The sequence below is a fragment of the Eurosta solidaginis genome, chromosome 5 (assembly GCF_040869045.1).
Source record: "Eurosta solidaginis isolate ZX-2024a chromosome 5, ASM4086904v1, whole genome shotgun sequence".
Classification (NCBI taxonomy): domain Eukaryota; kingdom Metazoa; phylum Arthropoda; class Insecta; order Diptera; family Tephritidae; genus Eurosta; species Eurosta solidaginis.
Window position 1 is genome coordinate 198,864,751 of NC_090323.1, and position 17,207 is coordinate 198,881,957.

A 17,207-nucleotide genomic window follows, 5' to 3' on the forward strand; every position below is an offset into this window, starting at 1 on the left:
CCCATTTACACACACTTTTGGGTCATCTTCGGTGGTGGTGCCCTCACTGGGTTCTTTTCATTTTTTTTTTTTTTTTTGATATCTTGCAATCTTCATCTTGAAGGCCCGAAACTTTGTCATCTAAGTCTCTGAAGTAAATTTAGTTTGCTTTCTTCATGTCAATCCTCGCTGCTCTTCTCATTCTTCATTTTTGCACCTCTTCCATATAAGACAGCTTTTGCTATTGCGTTCGCCGTTGCACAGCATTTATTATTATATTTTGTTTGTTGCATACCACATTTATGCTGCTTTTGTTGTAAATGTTATTTCTCTTGTTAAGTTACTTGTTGTTGTTACTATTAAATACATTTTTTCTCCTTGTTTTTCACTTGTCCTATCTTTTTTTTCGCCGAACGTGCAGCGCTTCAAAAACTTTGTTAAATGTTGAATGCTACTGCCATTTTGGTGTTGTTGCAACTTGCATCTGGGGTTGAGTGCCTTTTGTTATTTGCTAATATTGCTGTTACACCTACCCTATTTTGTTAGATTTTTCTTCGCCTCATTGTTGATTATATTTCCGAATTTACACAACAACACTTGAGAAATACAATTTTATGTTAGTGCCACATGACACACTTTGCCCCTCAATTTAATAAAGTTTCTCGAAAGTGCCACAAAAAAGAACTAACGATTTTGTTGCAACTGTGCGATTTGCTCTATTTGTTTGTTTCAAGCAATTGTTGCATTGTTCCTGTAAATTTTGTTAATAAGCTGTAGGTGTTGTGCATTAAAATAAGTTTCCCCTTGTTTTCCTGTTAAATGAGGTTAACAAAAAAAATTTTCAAAATCGGATTAGAACTTAGCACTGGGGGAATTGTTTTTACCCCTGAATACCCCCTTTTCATTCATGTAGTCTGCTTGTCTGCTGGATCGAGGTTAACATGTTGAAGTAGATAATGTCAAATTCCTTTAGGTAATAATTTATTACTTACTAAATTGGCGCAATCCCGTTTAGACGGGTTTGGTCGTGCCGCAAGTCGCTAAGACTAACTGGCGGCAACTGGTAACACCAAGAGAGTCCCCAATGGGCTAGGGGGCTTAGAATATTAGTGTATGTTGGGACCATTTTCCATCATAAGTTGTCAAATTTTGTTTCGAGGCAAACCGGCTTCGGCGTTGTGCCATCCTCAGTGCCGATTTTTGTTCTGATCTGTTGTTGTCGTTTGTCTTGCACATATTTATAGTTCGTAGGTACATGATTAGGCTTTTTCAAAGGGGATGTTTGTATATAAGTGTGTGTATGTGTTGAGTACTAGTTCAGAACCTAGGGTGGTTTTTACTTATCGATTTGTGCGGCTGACTGAGGTAGGTAGAAGTCAGTAATTCTAGTCTGCTGATGAGATCCCCAGCTAGTTCTTAAACTAATTATGTCTGAGTCGCCTAGCCACAACTAATGAGTTGTTTGAGTTAGTTCGTTTGACGACTTCAACACAGTTGCAGCAACATTGACGTTTAAAATAAATGTAAGCTGTCTTGATTTCCTTTGGCAAGAATCCAAGTAAACAAAAGCGAAGAGAACTGTACTTTTCAATAAATTGCCTCCTTTTTGATACTTTTAAGCTTATTGCCGGGCTTTTGAACTGTCATATTCTGCAGTTCCCTTATCTATTTGTTATAAAATTGTTATACATTTGCTATCTCTAAAAACGCATATCGATTATTTATTGCTTTTTTATCGATATGTTTCCAAAATTTCGGTTTATTATCGAAGTGTTACCAATATTATCGCCGCATAATCGATTTGTTATGAGAAAGTTACTTAAGTTATCGAAATGTTATCAGAATTCTATCGCATTATTATCGAAATGTTATTGATTTCTAATAGAGTATTATACATTTTCTATTGGTATGCTATCGATCTGTTAGCCAAGAAAGAGAGACTAAAGTGAGAATATGATATCATTCAGTTACTTTCTTTTAGAGCCTCTAAACTCTAACAGCATGTTGACTTACTGTATCAGCAATACTAACCGAAGCTACGAAGATCCTTCGCATTGATCCAAACAGAACATCAAGTTTTTTTTCAAAAATGCATTAGGTTTGTTTTGGCTGTTTAAGGGATACAGAGTGTTTTCCCGTTATCATCGTGTTTCAATTTTGATTCTAGTATCGAAAGCAAATTGCATATCTGCTATTGCAACCTTTTACATTTTTTAAACTTTCAAAATAACAAAATCTCCCAAGCTGTATACAAATTACAGCTCTTCATTTAAAGGTGAAGAAGTATCCAGATTCACCAGAGAACTTTTCAAGATTGTTAAGATGCCATAAATAAAATAAACACAAAGTCATTTTTAAATTAAAACGTAATTTTTAACGGTGCATTAAGTTGCAGTTCAAAAGTACCCTTGAACTCCAGTTTCTTATTGCTATCCGCCAATTTTCGATTAACACAATATTTGTTTTGCAAGCGAAGTGAATGAAACTGCCTTATGATTTCACTTTACCAACTTGATTGCAGAATAATGTAAGCCCACCAACAGGCGCTACGCATTCTCACTTCCGTAATTTAATACGTTTACGTACTCGTATAGTAAAAAAAAAACGAAATCAGAAACAACTTATCGAGAATGTAAAAGAAACACTGAAATCGTTATAAATATTTGCAGCAATAAAAAAAAAAGTTACCAACAGAGCTATCTTTGGATGAACAGTGGCACCTAGATATGAATGATATGAATGAATGTAGTTATTTTCTCAAAGGCCTAACAATGGTCACACTCATTAATCTTGCCGGTAAGGTAAGTATGGAGGATGTATGTAGCTATTTTATTAATTTCTTTAATCAAAATTTCTTCTTTATGAAAAAAATGGTAGAAAAAAGGCGTGAATACCAAGTACTCCTGAAGTTGTATAGGTATACATAAAATAACGGTTTTAAGTTAACTAGAGCTCGCCCAAGGACTAAAGTGGTGACTTTACTAGAAACAAATAGTTTCGGTCTTTTTGAGAACAGCCCTATCCGCTTCTTTTCGGGAAAAATCGATACAGACAAGTAATTGTTTTATTATCTGTTTATTATTTATAGTGAATTAATATCTTCGAGCTTTCGATGTGTTTTAAGCTTGCTATTGAGCCTGTCATTGTCTTCTTATTGGTTTTTATCGGCTTGCTATTTAAGGGTTTCATATGTGCCATCGATTTTATATTGAAGTTTTGAAGGTACATATGTGTTTTAAAACAAACTGGTGAGTCGTCGTTAATAAATCGATAACATGCCGGTAACAAATTGGTAACATTCCGATAAGAAATCGATAACAAATCGGTAAATCTAGGATAAAAAATTTATAACTATTCGATAATATTCTGAAAACACATCTACAAGCTGTGGGTAAATAAACGATAACTTTTTAATAGCAAATTGATAATTTTTTGATAAAACGACGATAAAAAATCAGTAAGACCCCGATTAAAAATTAATAATAAATTGATAACATATCAATAATTTTTCGATTATGAATCCAACACCATTTGATTAAAAACGGATAAGTCGTCGATAAAAAGGATTTAATTAAATTAATCTAATTTAATTTATTTAAGTTTAAGTAATTTTAATTTATTTTAATTTTATCATATTTTATTTATTTTCATCTCCTTTGAGTTCTTATAATTTTATTTCTTTTCAAAGTTATTTTATTTTCTTTTGTTTAATTTCATTTTCTTTTGTTTTGTCTTATTTCATTCCACTTAATTTTATTATATTTTCTTTTGTTTTCATTTTATTTTAGTTTATGCTAGTTAAACTTTGTTAATATTTTTTCAGTTTATTTACCTCAATTAGTTTTTAATTATTTCTATTTTCTCTTTGTTTGCACTTTATTGAAACCCTAAAAAGAAATAAACTAAAAGGTGGACCGGAATACCTAACAATCTGTTTGTTTTTGTTAACACTTTATGTATCAGTAATAAAAATCACACATTTGCCATTAAATCTTCGACTTTTTTTCACAAAAAATAAAACAAACAGAGCAGTGTCCTCGAGCACTTGCATGCACAAAAATTATGTATTTGCTCAAACACTTTATTAATATATATGTAGGTGACGTGTTTGACTTGATTTTCTTGACTTGATTTTCTGTGCGATTTCGTACCACGTGCCTTGCTCCGACTAAACTTGCTTTATCGTTCTTTATTATTCCATACAGATTAAGAATTTCCCCATACCGTGGCAAAGATGTTTACACATCAAAAATATTTCTGTACTAAAAAATCATCTCTATTTTCAGATTCTGAAAAATTTTTTGTTTGATTTGTCTGTGATGAAAATTTCAATGGTTGTATTAAAGTTCCTTTCATCAAGGTTTCACTGTATATGCAAATGTATGCATATGTTAATAAACTGTACTACATTATTGCATATTACAATTTCTGTAGACAAAGAAGTAAATGTTAAACAATAGTAAATTTATTTATTTTAAGTTAACTTATCGAACTTGTATACAACTTTACTTATACTTTTACCTTTTTCTTATTTTTCTCTTTTCGTTTTTATTTTCAGTGCGTTTTTTGTTGTTGATTGCAATTTACTTCAAGGCAACGACTCGGTGAAAAATTACAAGAGCTATTCAAATTGAGATTATGTGTGCAAAAACAACAAGGTAAATAAATAACAACGTAATGTAATGGTTAATGCGATATGGATATGTACATTAGAGCGGGTCAAAATAGTAAGACTAAAAGTTTATTTAAAAATCGTATTGCATGTTCTGATTCCACCATGATTCTAATATTAAAATTGAAATAATCAGTTTTGTTCACTGAATTTTCACGAAGAACTGTAAGATATCAGCTCTTATTTATTTTCTAAGAATATTTGGGTTATAAATACTGTTAGCCTACCTTTAAAAACGACAGTTAAAAATTTTAGTTTCTTTTGAGGAATAAATCGCATATCAACAGAAGATAAAGAAAGCATTTTGACTGACATATACGAAATTTTGTGAAAATAATTAATTATGCAGATATTAGATCAGCTTTGAAAATTGATGGAGTTGAAAAAGTGAAGAAAATATATCAAAGGCGATGGTTCATTAACTCAGGTTATTTATTCCTTGATTCTATATAACTGTCAGAACAACTGTACCCAAACGCGGCTGTATTATAGGCGATAGGGGATCTTCCTGGCAGTAAATATAACTTTGTCACAATTAGATATCAAGAACACAGTCTGAGAAGGCGAGATGAGAATCAAAGTGCATATTATTTATATTTATAGCTTTAGGTTTTAAATTCAACTCTCAACCTCACTTCTACGTTGAGAGCGAACGGGAGTAGGATGACATTTAAGGTACAACGTGAACATAATATCAAATCTTTCCCCACGCAGTAAAGCTAGTACTTTCAGGTTTAGATCTGGAGCACAACAAACCTATATCCGCAAGTCCATCTAAAGCGCTAGTACTTCCTAAAATCCTCGAAAGTATCCTAATCGCTAATACCACAGTAATATCATGGAGACCAGGTTTATATCAAAAGGTTTGCCACCGCCAGTACCAACCGTACGCTTTCGGTGGACCTTACGATTGCATTGCGTCATTCCTGCTGCACAACAGCATGTCTAGCGAAGGGGCATGCAGAGAAAGTGTATTCCTGGGACATTGACACTATGGAATATGGCATTGATTGTACTGAATTGCAACCCACGCATGTGATAAAGTTCTAAAAGTTCCAAAAGAACAAAGAAAGATCTTCAGCTGTTCAAACCAACCATTCAGCACAAAGAAGCTTAAGATCAATCTGCGTAGCATGAAAATTTGAAAAGGCCACAATGAATACGGCTTGCTAAAAATCGGTCTAGTGTAAGAGTTTAGTACAACCAATCCTTAAAGCAACCACACAAGGCAACCTATAAATGTTTGACAGCGAATGCATCTCGCATGCCATCTGACATCTGATGGTGTTACTAGCATTTCAAATGAAGTTTGATCCAACAAACAGTTGAGAGCGAACAGAGCAGTTAACAGCGAAATGAAAATTTAAGTGAAATTTAAGCTTTTCCAATTAGAACATTACATGTTTTGATGGTTTCAAGCCGACCAATGGCATAATCACAACGGTTGCTCAAGTTAGACATATTTTGGTCTTTTAATATTTGTAAAGTTTTTTTATATCAATTAACCTATAATTTATGTATGTAATTTATGAAATTTAGAAATCTGAGGCTCACGTACAATAGTCAAGAAAGAGGGATTAAAGCTTTATTTTGGCCTGTTGAAGCTGGAACATTCTCAAGGAAATCAGCTGAAAATAGTACACATTCAGAAGGGTATTTGCATATGTACAACAACGCATTGCCTAGAAATGAGGTTAGCTAGCAAATCCAAATAATCATAAACTTTCAACAGATCCACGAGGATTCTGCCCATAGCAAAGGTGAACTGAGTGGATTAATGGTACAGTTTGCTGATGATCTCCACAGTGCCATTTTATAAGTTTTTTAATTCCTTACTTGAATGCATGATAGAAGTTCTCTTTCTTAGAAGTCGCGTAATCCATTAGCTAGAATATCTCCAAAGAGTGTGTAAGGTTGTAAGACCGCACTGCCTTGAGTTAAAGTAAATGGGGTTACACTGAAATAACAGCCCTTGGTCTGAGAGTGGATAAAGATACCAAATGTAAATTTTGTCAACAATTTAATGACCCTGACAAGAAGGAAACATCGATACCACATATTTCTTCAAGTGCTATTTTTTATTTAGGAAGAGTTGAAAGTTATTTTTTATCTTCAATTCCCTTTACACTCCCAATGTCACATCTTATTAATAAGCGAACAAAAATTCGGTCCACCTTAATGCATACAAATACTCATAGCCACTGACAGGGAACTCATCGTTCCCATCGTTCACATCGTTGGGAAAAAGCAATTGGTTGCCACGTCAGAGGCGGCTGAACTATTGACGTATTACAGTACTTCCATATGCGGTGGGGGTAGAGTAGCAATCTGACATGGTACTTCAGTTGTAATAGCCGAAGCGAATTACTGAAACTTCCACTTACACATCCACACACACACACACACTCAAACGCAAACACTTTCATTTTCCACGTTTTCAGCTTTTGTTCAAGGTTTTCACGTGCAACACCTTCGACACGTACAAAACTGCTGGCAAAATACTACCGTATACGAAAATAAAATAAATATTCTATAAATTAATGCCAACCAATTACATGGCAATGGCAGATCAGTTCACTAATGCACAGTGACGCGTGCAGAGATTGAAATTGTAAGATGAAACTCTCGGAAATATAATATATTTATTATTCGACTAGTTTCCCCTTTCAGATACAGAACGGCTGAAATAAAGATTTGATTTATTTAAAGAACAATCATACTGCATACCGAACCAACATTTTGGGTTTATGCAGGGACTACTTTCGTGACCACCTTGAGGTCATTTCTGAACTTCTTCGGGTCCATTACGTGACTTTTTTGTTGTAATTTTTAAATGCCGGTTTCAATAGCATCACAAGCCGACATTCATATAGTTTCCACTACATTTATGCGCCCCCACTACAACAATGATCAGCAAGTGAACGAAAGGCCCATACAAAGCGCGACTAACGAAACAGTAAATCTCCCACCAAGCCACCCCCGTGGGTTAGCGGGGCCTTAAAAAATACCCGACAAAGGTTTGTGTAGTGTTATTCTTGCAAGGGATGCCAACGCAATTTATAGCTTCTCCAACACAATTGTCAACCTCACCTACCCATTGCGACTTCAATTCACTTAGCAGGCGAGGCTCTGGAGACAGCAAGTATCCCTGGAACCAAAGGTGGGGGGTGGGATGGCCTAGAATGCTCAATGTGATCATATTAAATCGTTCCCGATATGGTTGGGCTTGTACCACAACGGCGCTTGTTACCGGACCTTACCGGATGTAGATATATCCGCCAAAGGACCATCAACAATGATAGCACTCCCTAAACCTTTCAGGGAGTGCCTTTATCGCTACAACAACAATAACATAGTGTAAATCTTTACCATAAACATTGTGTGTTAACACATGTAATGCGTTACCTTGCACAGGCCCTCCACCTCTGATTTGCAGCAGGTGATCTCGATCTCACACTACCTTTTGGTGTGTCTGGAGATTGGGCGGAGAGAAACCAAGTTGCTATCTTCACCTTCCCTCATACACAGGTGAATCTACCGCCATCTTACCAATGAATTATCTGGGTATATTCCCACCAACCAGCCACCAGTACCACTCGGCCATCGATTACACCAACCATCAGTTGCTTGGAAAACAATTCACCTTTCTCTCTTGTGGACACTTCGGTTTGCTCGGAAATCGACCCACTGACTCACCAAACATATCTATCAATCCACCGACTCGTCATTTTCGGATCGCCGGGCAGCGGTTTTTCCAACCATTGGTTGCTTGGAAATCGATGCAAGTATTCTTGTGCACATTGATTTCAACAAACTTCGGTTTACTCGGAAATCGACCCACTGACTCACCAACCATATATATCAATCCACCGACTCGTCATTTTCGGACCGCCTTGTAGCAGTTTTTCCAACCATTGGTTGCTTGGAAATCGGCCCAGCGGATCTCGCAGCAACCTTATCCACTGGCACCCACCAGTCCACCGACTCCCTATCTGCGACTCGCCGGACAGCAGGGTGTCCATCAACCATTCACTCGTATTCTGACACCTGTCCCACCAATTCCAACATCAGCCGGACGCTATCAATCCACCCCACGCATGTCCCCTCTCCCATTAATTACCGCTAAGTTACAGTTCCCCATCACTATTGCAATTGGGTGTGTATGTGTGTGTGTTTGAGCCAAAACCACCAACAAAGTAACCTGTGTTTGATTAAATATGAACTAGGTTCATTTTTGACTCTGGATTACCTAGTGCTACCCCAGCCTTAGATGACACCCACCTAGCAAATTATATACGTGTTATCGCCATGTTATCGATAACAGGCAACATCGGCGAATTATCAACTTGTTCTCGGCATGTTATTGGTTTGTCTTCAATGTACTATCGTCTTGTTTTCGACCTTATATCGCTAAAAACGGATATCTACGAGTTATCGGTTTGTAATCGGCTTAATATTGATATCGAAATTATCATTTAGAGTCCCTTGTTATTAAAATATTATCGGGTTTTCTACCGTAGATTTATCGATGTTGTGTGGATTTTATATTAAAGTGTTACAGGTATCTGCTTCGGTGCAATCCAATGATTTGTCTAATGCGTTATAATCGATTACAAACCTACCACATTTTGATACCAAACCAATAACTCGTTGATAAAAAATTGATAACTTTTCCACAACAAATAAATAACTTTTGGATGGCAAATCATTAGCTTTTCGAAAACAGCTTGATAACAATTCGATAAAATATCGATAAATTATGGTTATGGGGAGCTCGCTTTCGGAATTGTGATATTTTCGGTGCCATTTTTCGTCCGGCTTACTGCAGTTTTTCCGATCACAACGTAAAATGGCTTTGAGGGTGGCACAACGCCTAGACCGGTGTCTCCACAACCCAAATTTGTAAAGAAATGAAAGAAAGTCCCTTTAATATACAGGAGGGTTTCATCAAGCAGGCGGCGAATAAAATGCGTTTCTGTGCGATGAATTAGCTGTAAATTCTGCTTAAGGAAAGTCTCTTTAACTCGCTTTTACAGGGTTCATGTACAGAAACTTCTGGGATATAGGTTTGCCTCTAATAATGTATAGTTCAGTGTTAAAGTCGAATCTCGGTGCGCGATGGGCTATCACGGCCTCTGGTAGTTTTATGAATGCTCTTAAGGGCAAGAACAAAAACTGAAGCTACGGCAACGCTACCACTACAAGGTAATGTTCGCTAAGTTTCTCACTTAAACTCCGCTGGTTTTGACCACAACTATATTTTGAAAACTTTCGTAAACTACCATCATTTTGGCCATTTTAATACACTGTGCCTTTTGCCATTAAAAGCTTCTACGTTAAAGCTGGTCTGCTTTGAAGATGCCTTTCGGAGTCGGCATAAAACAACTAGATCCGAATTGGCGGAAATTCGGAGGAAAACCTAAAATGAGCACGACGCAAATTGGAAGAGAAGATCGGTCTAAAATCTCTTCTAAGTTCTAAGCTTCTTCTAGCTCTAAATAGGCAAACAAACCCGCTTCTTGAAGGTCTTAAACTAGATAAGTCTAACTTCAACTGTGGTATTAGATCGATAATTTGGAAATGGGGTTCAATTTGATGCTTGCGAGCACAATGAGTGGGTATGTCCACAGACATCGCTCTTATTAGCCTACAAATGATATTCAAAACGCGTTTGAATATTTGCCAATGAGCTGCCCATATCCGTAACTCTCTCTAATGTCATCGTATGTCATACGACAACACTGGTAGGCTGAGACGTAATATCCTAAGCCCTCAGTAACACGAGAACGTTTTAAACCTATCCGCACCACCCCTCTCCCCCATACTGTGCAAATATGAGAGCGAAGGAACATTACCTGCTCTGTGGGTTCCTATTCGGTGGGGCAGTGTGGACGAAAAGAGTCATCCTTTATCCTACGCTTGTATACAAACTCTTTGCAAATACCGTACTCAGTCAAAATTTAGATGAGGTGTTAGTTTAGTTTTTATATATATCGAACTAACGTGATCATCCAAAGTCGTTTCCTCGATTCCTTCCACCGCTCTTCCCCTAAACTTTTATTTGTGACCTTCACTTTTCTTGACGTCTTTAGCTGTTCCCTCGATTCTAGTGCTATACGGACCGATCTGATAAGTTTTTTGGAGAAAAAAATATAAAATGGTTGGCCATTGTAGAAAGGGCAGCAATGCCAACTGCTTAGCTTATATTTCGTTATCGCGGGATCTACTTTTTAACCGGACTTTGACCCATTTTTGGCAGACACAGAAATAATTTAACGCCGAATACCTTTAGGCGCACTTTATTCATATTATTTCAAAGTTTTCTAGGAAGGTAAAATTAGAAAAAAATAAATGGGGAAATAGGATTGTTGAAAAACTTCGAGTCTAAAAAATGAGCTCCATTTATCCATATCTCGATTTATATACTGTAACAAATTTAGTGCAATTCCGCTTATTTGCAATCTTCTGCTAACGTTCGAATCACTAAACTTTTGAATAAATCAATCCAATATTCAATAATGCAAAATGATATTTATTAGACTACTTTCACAATAACACTTCTACTTCTCAACAGATAGCGTGCTTAAATCAAACTGATTACTGCTTACTCAGCTTTAACTCCTTTTATACTCTGTAATGTCTCGTTCGCATAATTCTAGGCGTTTCTATTTCTAGAATTTACTACTCGTTTACCAGCTATAAATTTCTCAGCTACAACTACAGATGCACGAATATTATAGCTTCTCGCATAGCCCATGCGCGTGTATATGTGAGTGAAACTTCCACAGATGATTGCATACTTTTGGGAGTATCTCAGATATATGCATGTGTTTGTGCGTTGCTCTCCGCTGATTGGATGGACATAATGATTGATTTGTTGATGTGCATACAAGTCACTGCTTAGTATTGGCTTAGAGATGATAGTACCCCTTAGTGTTGCTAATATTCATCACAATACTATAAATTCTTAAAAACCGCTTAGATTTATTAATAGGGCACACTGTGCAACATATCCTTTATGAAAACAATACAAACAAACAAAGATCTCATAGTTTAATATTTTTATTATCTTCTTACTTCACAGTATTCGCCGATGTACGACAAATCAAAGAAAACGTGGAGTCAACGGCTCAAGATTACGAAAACCACAGAGAGTAACAGCACAACAACAACATCCACAGCTACCGAGTCAAAAGCAACAACGACAACTGCAACAAGCACAAGGCAAATTGAAAAAGTAGCAGCGACCGCAACAACAACGAGACTCATAACAACAACAAGCAAATTAACTCAAGATAATGCAAATAATTTTGGTCACAGCCAAGTACAACAATTTCACACACTTACAAAAACAATGCATTTACCAACACTACAACTAAGTGATTATCATATAAGCAATGGTGGCGGTAATGGGGGAGCCGTTGTCGAAGGCGGTAGTAGCAGCACAGCGGCGAATGGTGCAAGAGTGGGTTATGAGTATTTACCAAGTGCACTCTCACGTTCCATGAAATATGCCGAGCCATGGATCTATAGTACGGTACGTGGTGTACCCGCGCGCCCCACCTACCATCATTTTATGCCACAATCTACATCCTCGCCCAATCGCAATTACATGCAACCACTTGCAGTGGTTATTTGCTCGTGCCCTGAGTACTTGAATGGCACGAAGCGGGAGGTGAAAAAAGCGAGCGTTTGTAAAAAATGCAAAGGTTCACGCTTACCTTTGACGCCCATCGGTGTTGGTGGCACAATGCGCCTACCTGCAAGCGGTATGTTCACCATGTCGAAGCTGCCTACTAGTGGTGCAGCCACAGTACGCGTTATAAGCACAACAAAGAAAATGCGTCCTACCATACTGGATCCACAAAAGGATCCATACGATTTAATGAGACGCACACGTTTGCTATCACCCGAACCGGGTATGATTAGTGGTAGTAGTAGTGGCGTTGGACGTAATGCAGGTAGCAGTAGTCGTGATAAGGATAAATTACGTGGACGTGTTAAAAGTGAAAGTCCTGTGCGTGGACGTAGTCGCAAACGTGGGCAATTGCCAGCGCCTGTGATGAAAGCACACATCAGCAGCAGGAGTAGCGGTATGGCAGATGTAAACGACTGTTGGCTCATGGAGGATGCTGATACGCTACTAAATGTTTCCGGCGCTATGTCTAGTGGCAGTGGAAATCGCACACGACGTTCTATATTACGCTGTAATGTCAATCCTTATGATTTGATCTCAATCAACTCAACATCGTCGGCATCGCCAAGTCCAACGAATAGTTGTGCACCAAATACTCTTACGGCAACAACACGCAATAAATTATCCACACATGCTGCAAGCATTGTTGCCACATCTCAAAATGAGTTCATGCCGCAAAATGATGATTTTAATGTGGCAGATGCCGCACTAACTGAAGAAGCGCCACCCTTTGCTTTCACGACTAAGCAGGCGGTTGCACAGAAACAACAAACGCCAAAGGCTACAACTGTAACAATAACATCAAAGATAGAAAGTAGCAGAAGCATGACGCTACGACGTGATACGCACATAGTGGCCAATGTAAACATTAATGAGGAAGCTGCCAGTAGCGGCTCACATGATACGGAAGTGCGGCGTAGCAAGCGTGGCTATAGTAATGTACAAGCTATAGCAGGACAACGCATTAGCTTGGGTACTGGCAAATCCACAGCCAAATCATTAATCAAGCAAAGTGAGAATGGACGTGCGAGTTTCGAGAGTATAATAGTTGCCGCAGAGGAAACAAGGAGCACAGTGATGGCGGGGGAGAGCAATGCGAACACGGTGACTGGGAAGGCTTCGTTGGAGAAAAATGCTACTACTGCTACTACAACAACAGTGACAAAGAGGACAATGAGTAAGCAGTTGGTTGTCAAGAAAAGTGTGGATGATAAGCAAATAAAATTACTCGATAGCTCAACAGCATCAATTTCATTAGCATCAGCACAAGCACCAAAGCGTACAACGCGCATACGAAAGTCCGAAGCAACTGAGAATACAGAAAGTACAAAAAGTGAAGCTGAGCAACAAGGCGTGACGCAAGCTGATAACAGTAAATCAACAACACTTACAACTCCTACAATCATTGATGGTGAACGAGTTATGCTGCTAACAGTCACGCCCACACAAAATATCAAATCGATACTCAAACGTCCGTCAACAGCAGCCACAGAAAGTGGCGGTTTAGAGTTAGAGACGGTTGATAAGGATCAGCAAGAGATTAATCTTCCCTCGAGCCCTAGTAACAGGAAAACAGCAACACCAACTAATCAACGTCGTACGGATGCAAAGCAGAATGGAACAAACTCGCCAACAACACCAACAGCGAAATCACAATTTTACATACCATTACCGCAGACCAGAAAGAAAGTACAATTTCGAGTAGAGGAACGCATAGTACACGCGCTGGAGAGTGACGCGACCAGTAGCGATGAGGCGTTTGAGGTTGATGCGGACGAAATGCGTGAGCTCGTATCTGATGAGGAAGCAGAAGATGATGGCAACAGCAGCCAGACATTGGTGGATGATAGAAGTGAGACGCTCAAATCAAAATCCAATTATGAGTATTACAATCGTAAGCGTGAACAGCAACGTTTGGCAGGGCTAGGAAGTGTAACCAATACGATGATGAACACCAACTCAAATTTAAGTGAGGGAGCCCGAAGCATATCAGTCACATTGCCGACATTGCTGCCGACGCAGGATACATTATTGGCCGAATTGCAAAAGTATTCCGATTTGATGACGCAGGTGATTGCACAAGCTAGTAGTAACAACAACAACAGCAACGCATATAATTTGGTTGATGCTAGCAATGCAACAAAATCAACGCATTACGAGGATATAAATCTCATAAACATTGACAATAACACCAACAGCGCGAACAATAGCAACAGCAGCAGCAGCAGCAACAACAACCGGCAAAGTAGTGCCAACGAGAATTCAAACTCCGACCAAATTGTCTCACTAAGTAACATGAAAATGTTGATTACACAGCAAAATGCAGACAGTTTGACGCATTCATCAACGACAATAAAAGCAATAAAACCAACATCGACAGCAATAGCGTCATCATCATTATCATCATCATCAACAACAACAACAACAACAGCTGGCGCAGAAACATCATTAATACCAACAACAGCCACAAATGCTCAATCACTCGGCATCAGGAACACCGCATCAACCACAGTGCCAATATCATCAACAACTGCGCCTCTGCTGTCACTTGTCATACGACATGACAACAATTTTGATGATTATGACGATGTCAAAAATGATGGCGTTAATGGGCAATACAACCTCAACAACAACAACAACAACCAAGAAAGTAATAATACTGAGAATAGCAGCGATGATGAGAATGATGTGTACGTGGATGCAAACGATGATGATAACAATGTTGGTGGTATTGGTGGTAGTAGTACCCATATGAACAGTTCAGTAACTTTGAATGTGCACGACGTTGTCAACAACAACAACAACAGCAGCAGCAGTATGCCTATTGCTCCAATAACCGCATCAGCCGTTGTTGATGATGTGCTAAAAGCGAAGCTTCTTGGTAAGTTCATTTATATTTATGTTTGCCGCTTTGTTAGCTTTTAATTATTGATATAAAATGTACAAGTGTGTGTGTGTGTGTCCTTCAAAGGACACGCGCGTCTCCCACATTCTTGTGCTAGTTCGTAGGACAAGCAGCGTGATGGCTAGCTTTGTTCGTGCTGTGCAGTAAACGTAATTTGGCGGGTTCATAAATATACTCATAAGCGTATGAAAGTTTTATAAAAGCTTGTATGATGTAACATGCCGGGGAATTGGGTGTGCATTTACAAAGTGGCTCGATGAGTATTTTGAAGACAGATGTAGTGAAGCGTTCTGTTAGCAACTCTCAATTATCATGCTTCCATAGGAAACGAAGGTCGGCGCCGTCTTTGTTTTCAGGACGGGTCAGTAGCTATTAATACGACCTTATGAAATGAACAACCGCAGCGCAGTATAAGTTTATGGTAGTCAACATCAGATCTATGTCTTTATATGGCTCACAGTCCTTTCTTCACAACACCTACTGCACCAAATCATTTGTCGTTTAATTAACTACAAAAGCTGATAATTCCAAATAATTGGAGCTTAACCATCTAGGCGATACAGTTACGACATTCATCTCTGCTATATCGATCGCTGCAAGATTGATTCAGGTGTGGAGGCTGTAATATATTCGCATTCTTAAAAAATCCCTACGTTATTCAAAATGCTGCCATATTTAAGTGTGTTTCAAGCAGAAGACCTCGCGATTCGAAAAACCTACAATTAGTTATAGGTCTTTTTTTTGCGGGACGGCTGAAAAATGCCCAATGCATCAGGGTGGCGTTCCATATTTCTCATTTTTTAAGAGCCTACTGTTGTCCCTGCGTCCAGGTTCCCGCTATTTGCTCTGAGTGTCCATTTAATCGCCACTGCTTCGCATGCGCATTTCTCTGCGCTCCCACTCAGCATCCATCAGGCGTGTCATTACTATAAATGCCATTTTGCTCACTGCAGTCCAGCACTTTTTCCTGTTGCACATATGTGATACTAAATTTCTCGTGGTAGGTTCCTGCCCAAAGACTCCATGCAAGGTGAGTCTTTCTTCGTGGAAACGGGGGCAGTGGAACATAACGTGTTCTGCGTTTTCTAACTCCGTGGTACACATTGGGCAATGAGGATCTTCCTCTATCCTACGCTTCCATAAATACTCTTTGAAACCGCCAAGTCCACTCATTATCTGCGTGAGATGGTAGTTCAGTTCGCCGTGCTTCCGCTCATTCCATTGAGCTACGTTCCAAACTAGTGTGAAAGTCCAACGCCCTTTACTCGAGGCCTCCCACCGTTCTTGCCACTTAGCTATTGTTTGTGTCCTTGCTCTTTTCTTGTCTTCTTAAGATGGTCGCTCGATATTAGTGTTATACAGATCGGCCATTTCGCTTGCCAGTAAGTCCACTGAGATTTTCCGGGTTAGAACCAGGATCGCTTCGTCTGACACCGTCCGATAAGCACTTGCTATTCTTAAAGGAGCAAGTCGGTACGCTGCTAATATATATTTTTGATGGGTCTGTTTAGATCCATACCACACTGGTGCTGGGTATAATATTATTGAGCTGGTTACTGTGTACAATAGCTGACGTGTAGCTTCGCTCGGACCACCAATGTTAGGCATTATTCGCATAAGTGATCCATTAATTTTGGTAATTTTCTCCCCCACCGCTCTGAAGTGCTCTTTGAAAGTTAACTTAGAGCCAATGTACACTCCTAAGTATCTTAAGGAATCCCTTGAAGTGATTTGGTGATCCCCTACAGTTAAGACTAACTCGTTCGCCGACCGTTTGGAGCTTAGTAATACCACTTCCGTCTTTTGGTTAGCCAACTCCAGTCCCGTATTGGTCAGCCATTCCCTTATTCTTGCTACGGCGTCATTACATAATGCTTGAAGCAGGTCCAGTTTCTTGGCCACTACTACCACTGCAATATCATCAGCATATCCCACAATTTGCGTGTTTTCTGGTA

General features: G+C 38.7%; 1 protein-coding gene across 4 annotated transcripts in view; it reads left to right on the forward strand.

Annotated features, from left to right (window-relative positions):
- The window catches only part of RhoGEF64C (Rho guanine nucleotide exchange factor at 64C), a 648,841-nt gene that overhangs the window by 454,035 nt on the left and 177,599 nt on the right, over positions 1-17,207 (forward strand). For all 4 annotated transcript variants that reach the window (XM_067787395.1, XM_067787397.1, XM_067787398.1 and 1 more), the window contains exons 4-5: positions 4,538-4,637; positions 11,736-15,228. In XM_067787395.1, the coding sequence (XP_067643496.1) occupies positions 11,745-15,228 (3,484 nt within the window). In that variant the 5' untranslated portion in view covers positions 4,538-4,637; positions 11,736-11,744. The remainder of the gene's footprint in view (positions 1-4,537; positions 4,638-11,735; positions 15,229-17,207) is intronic.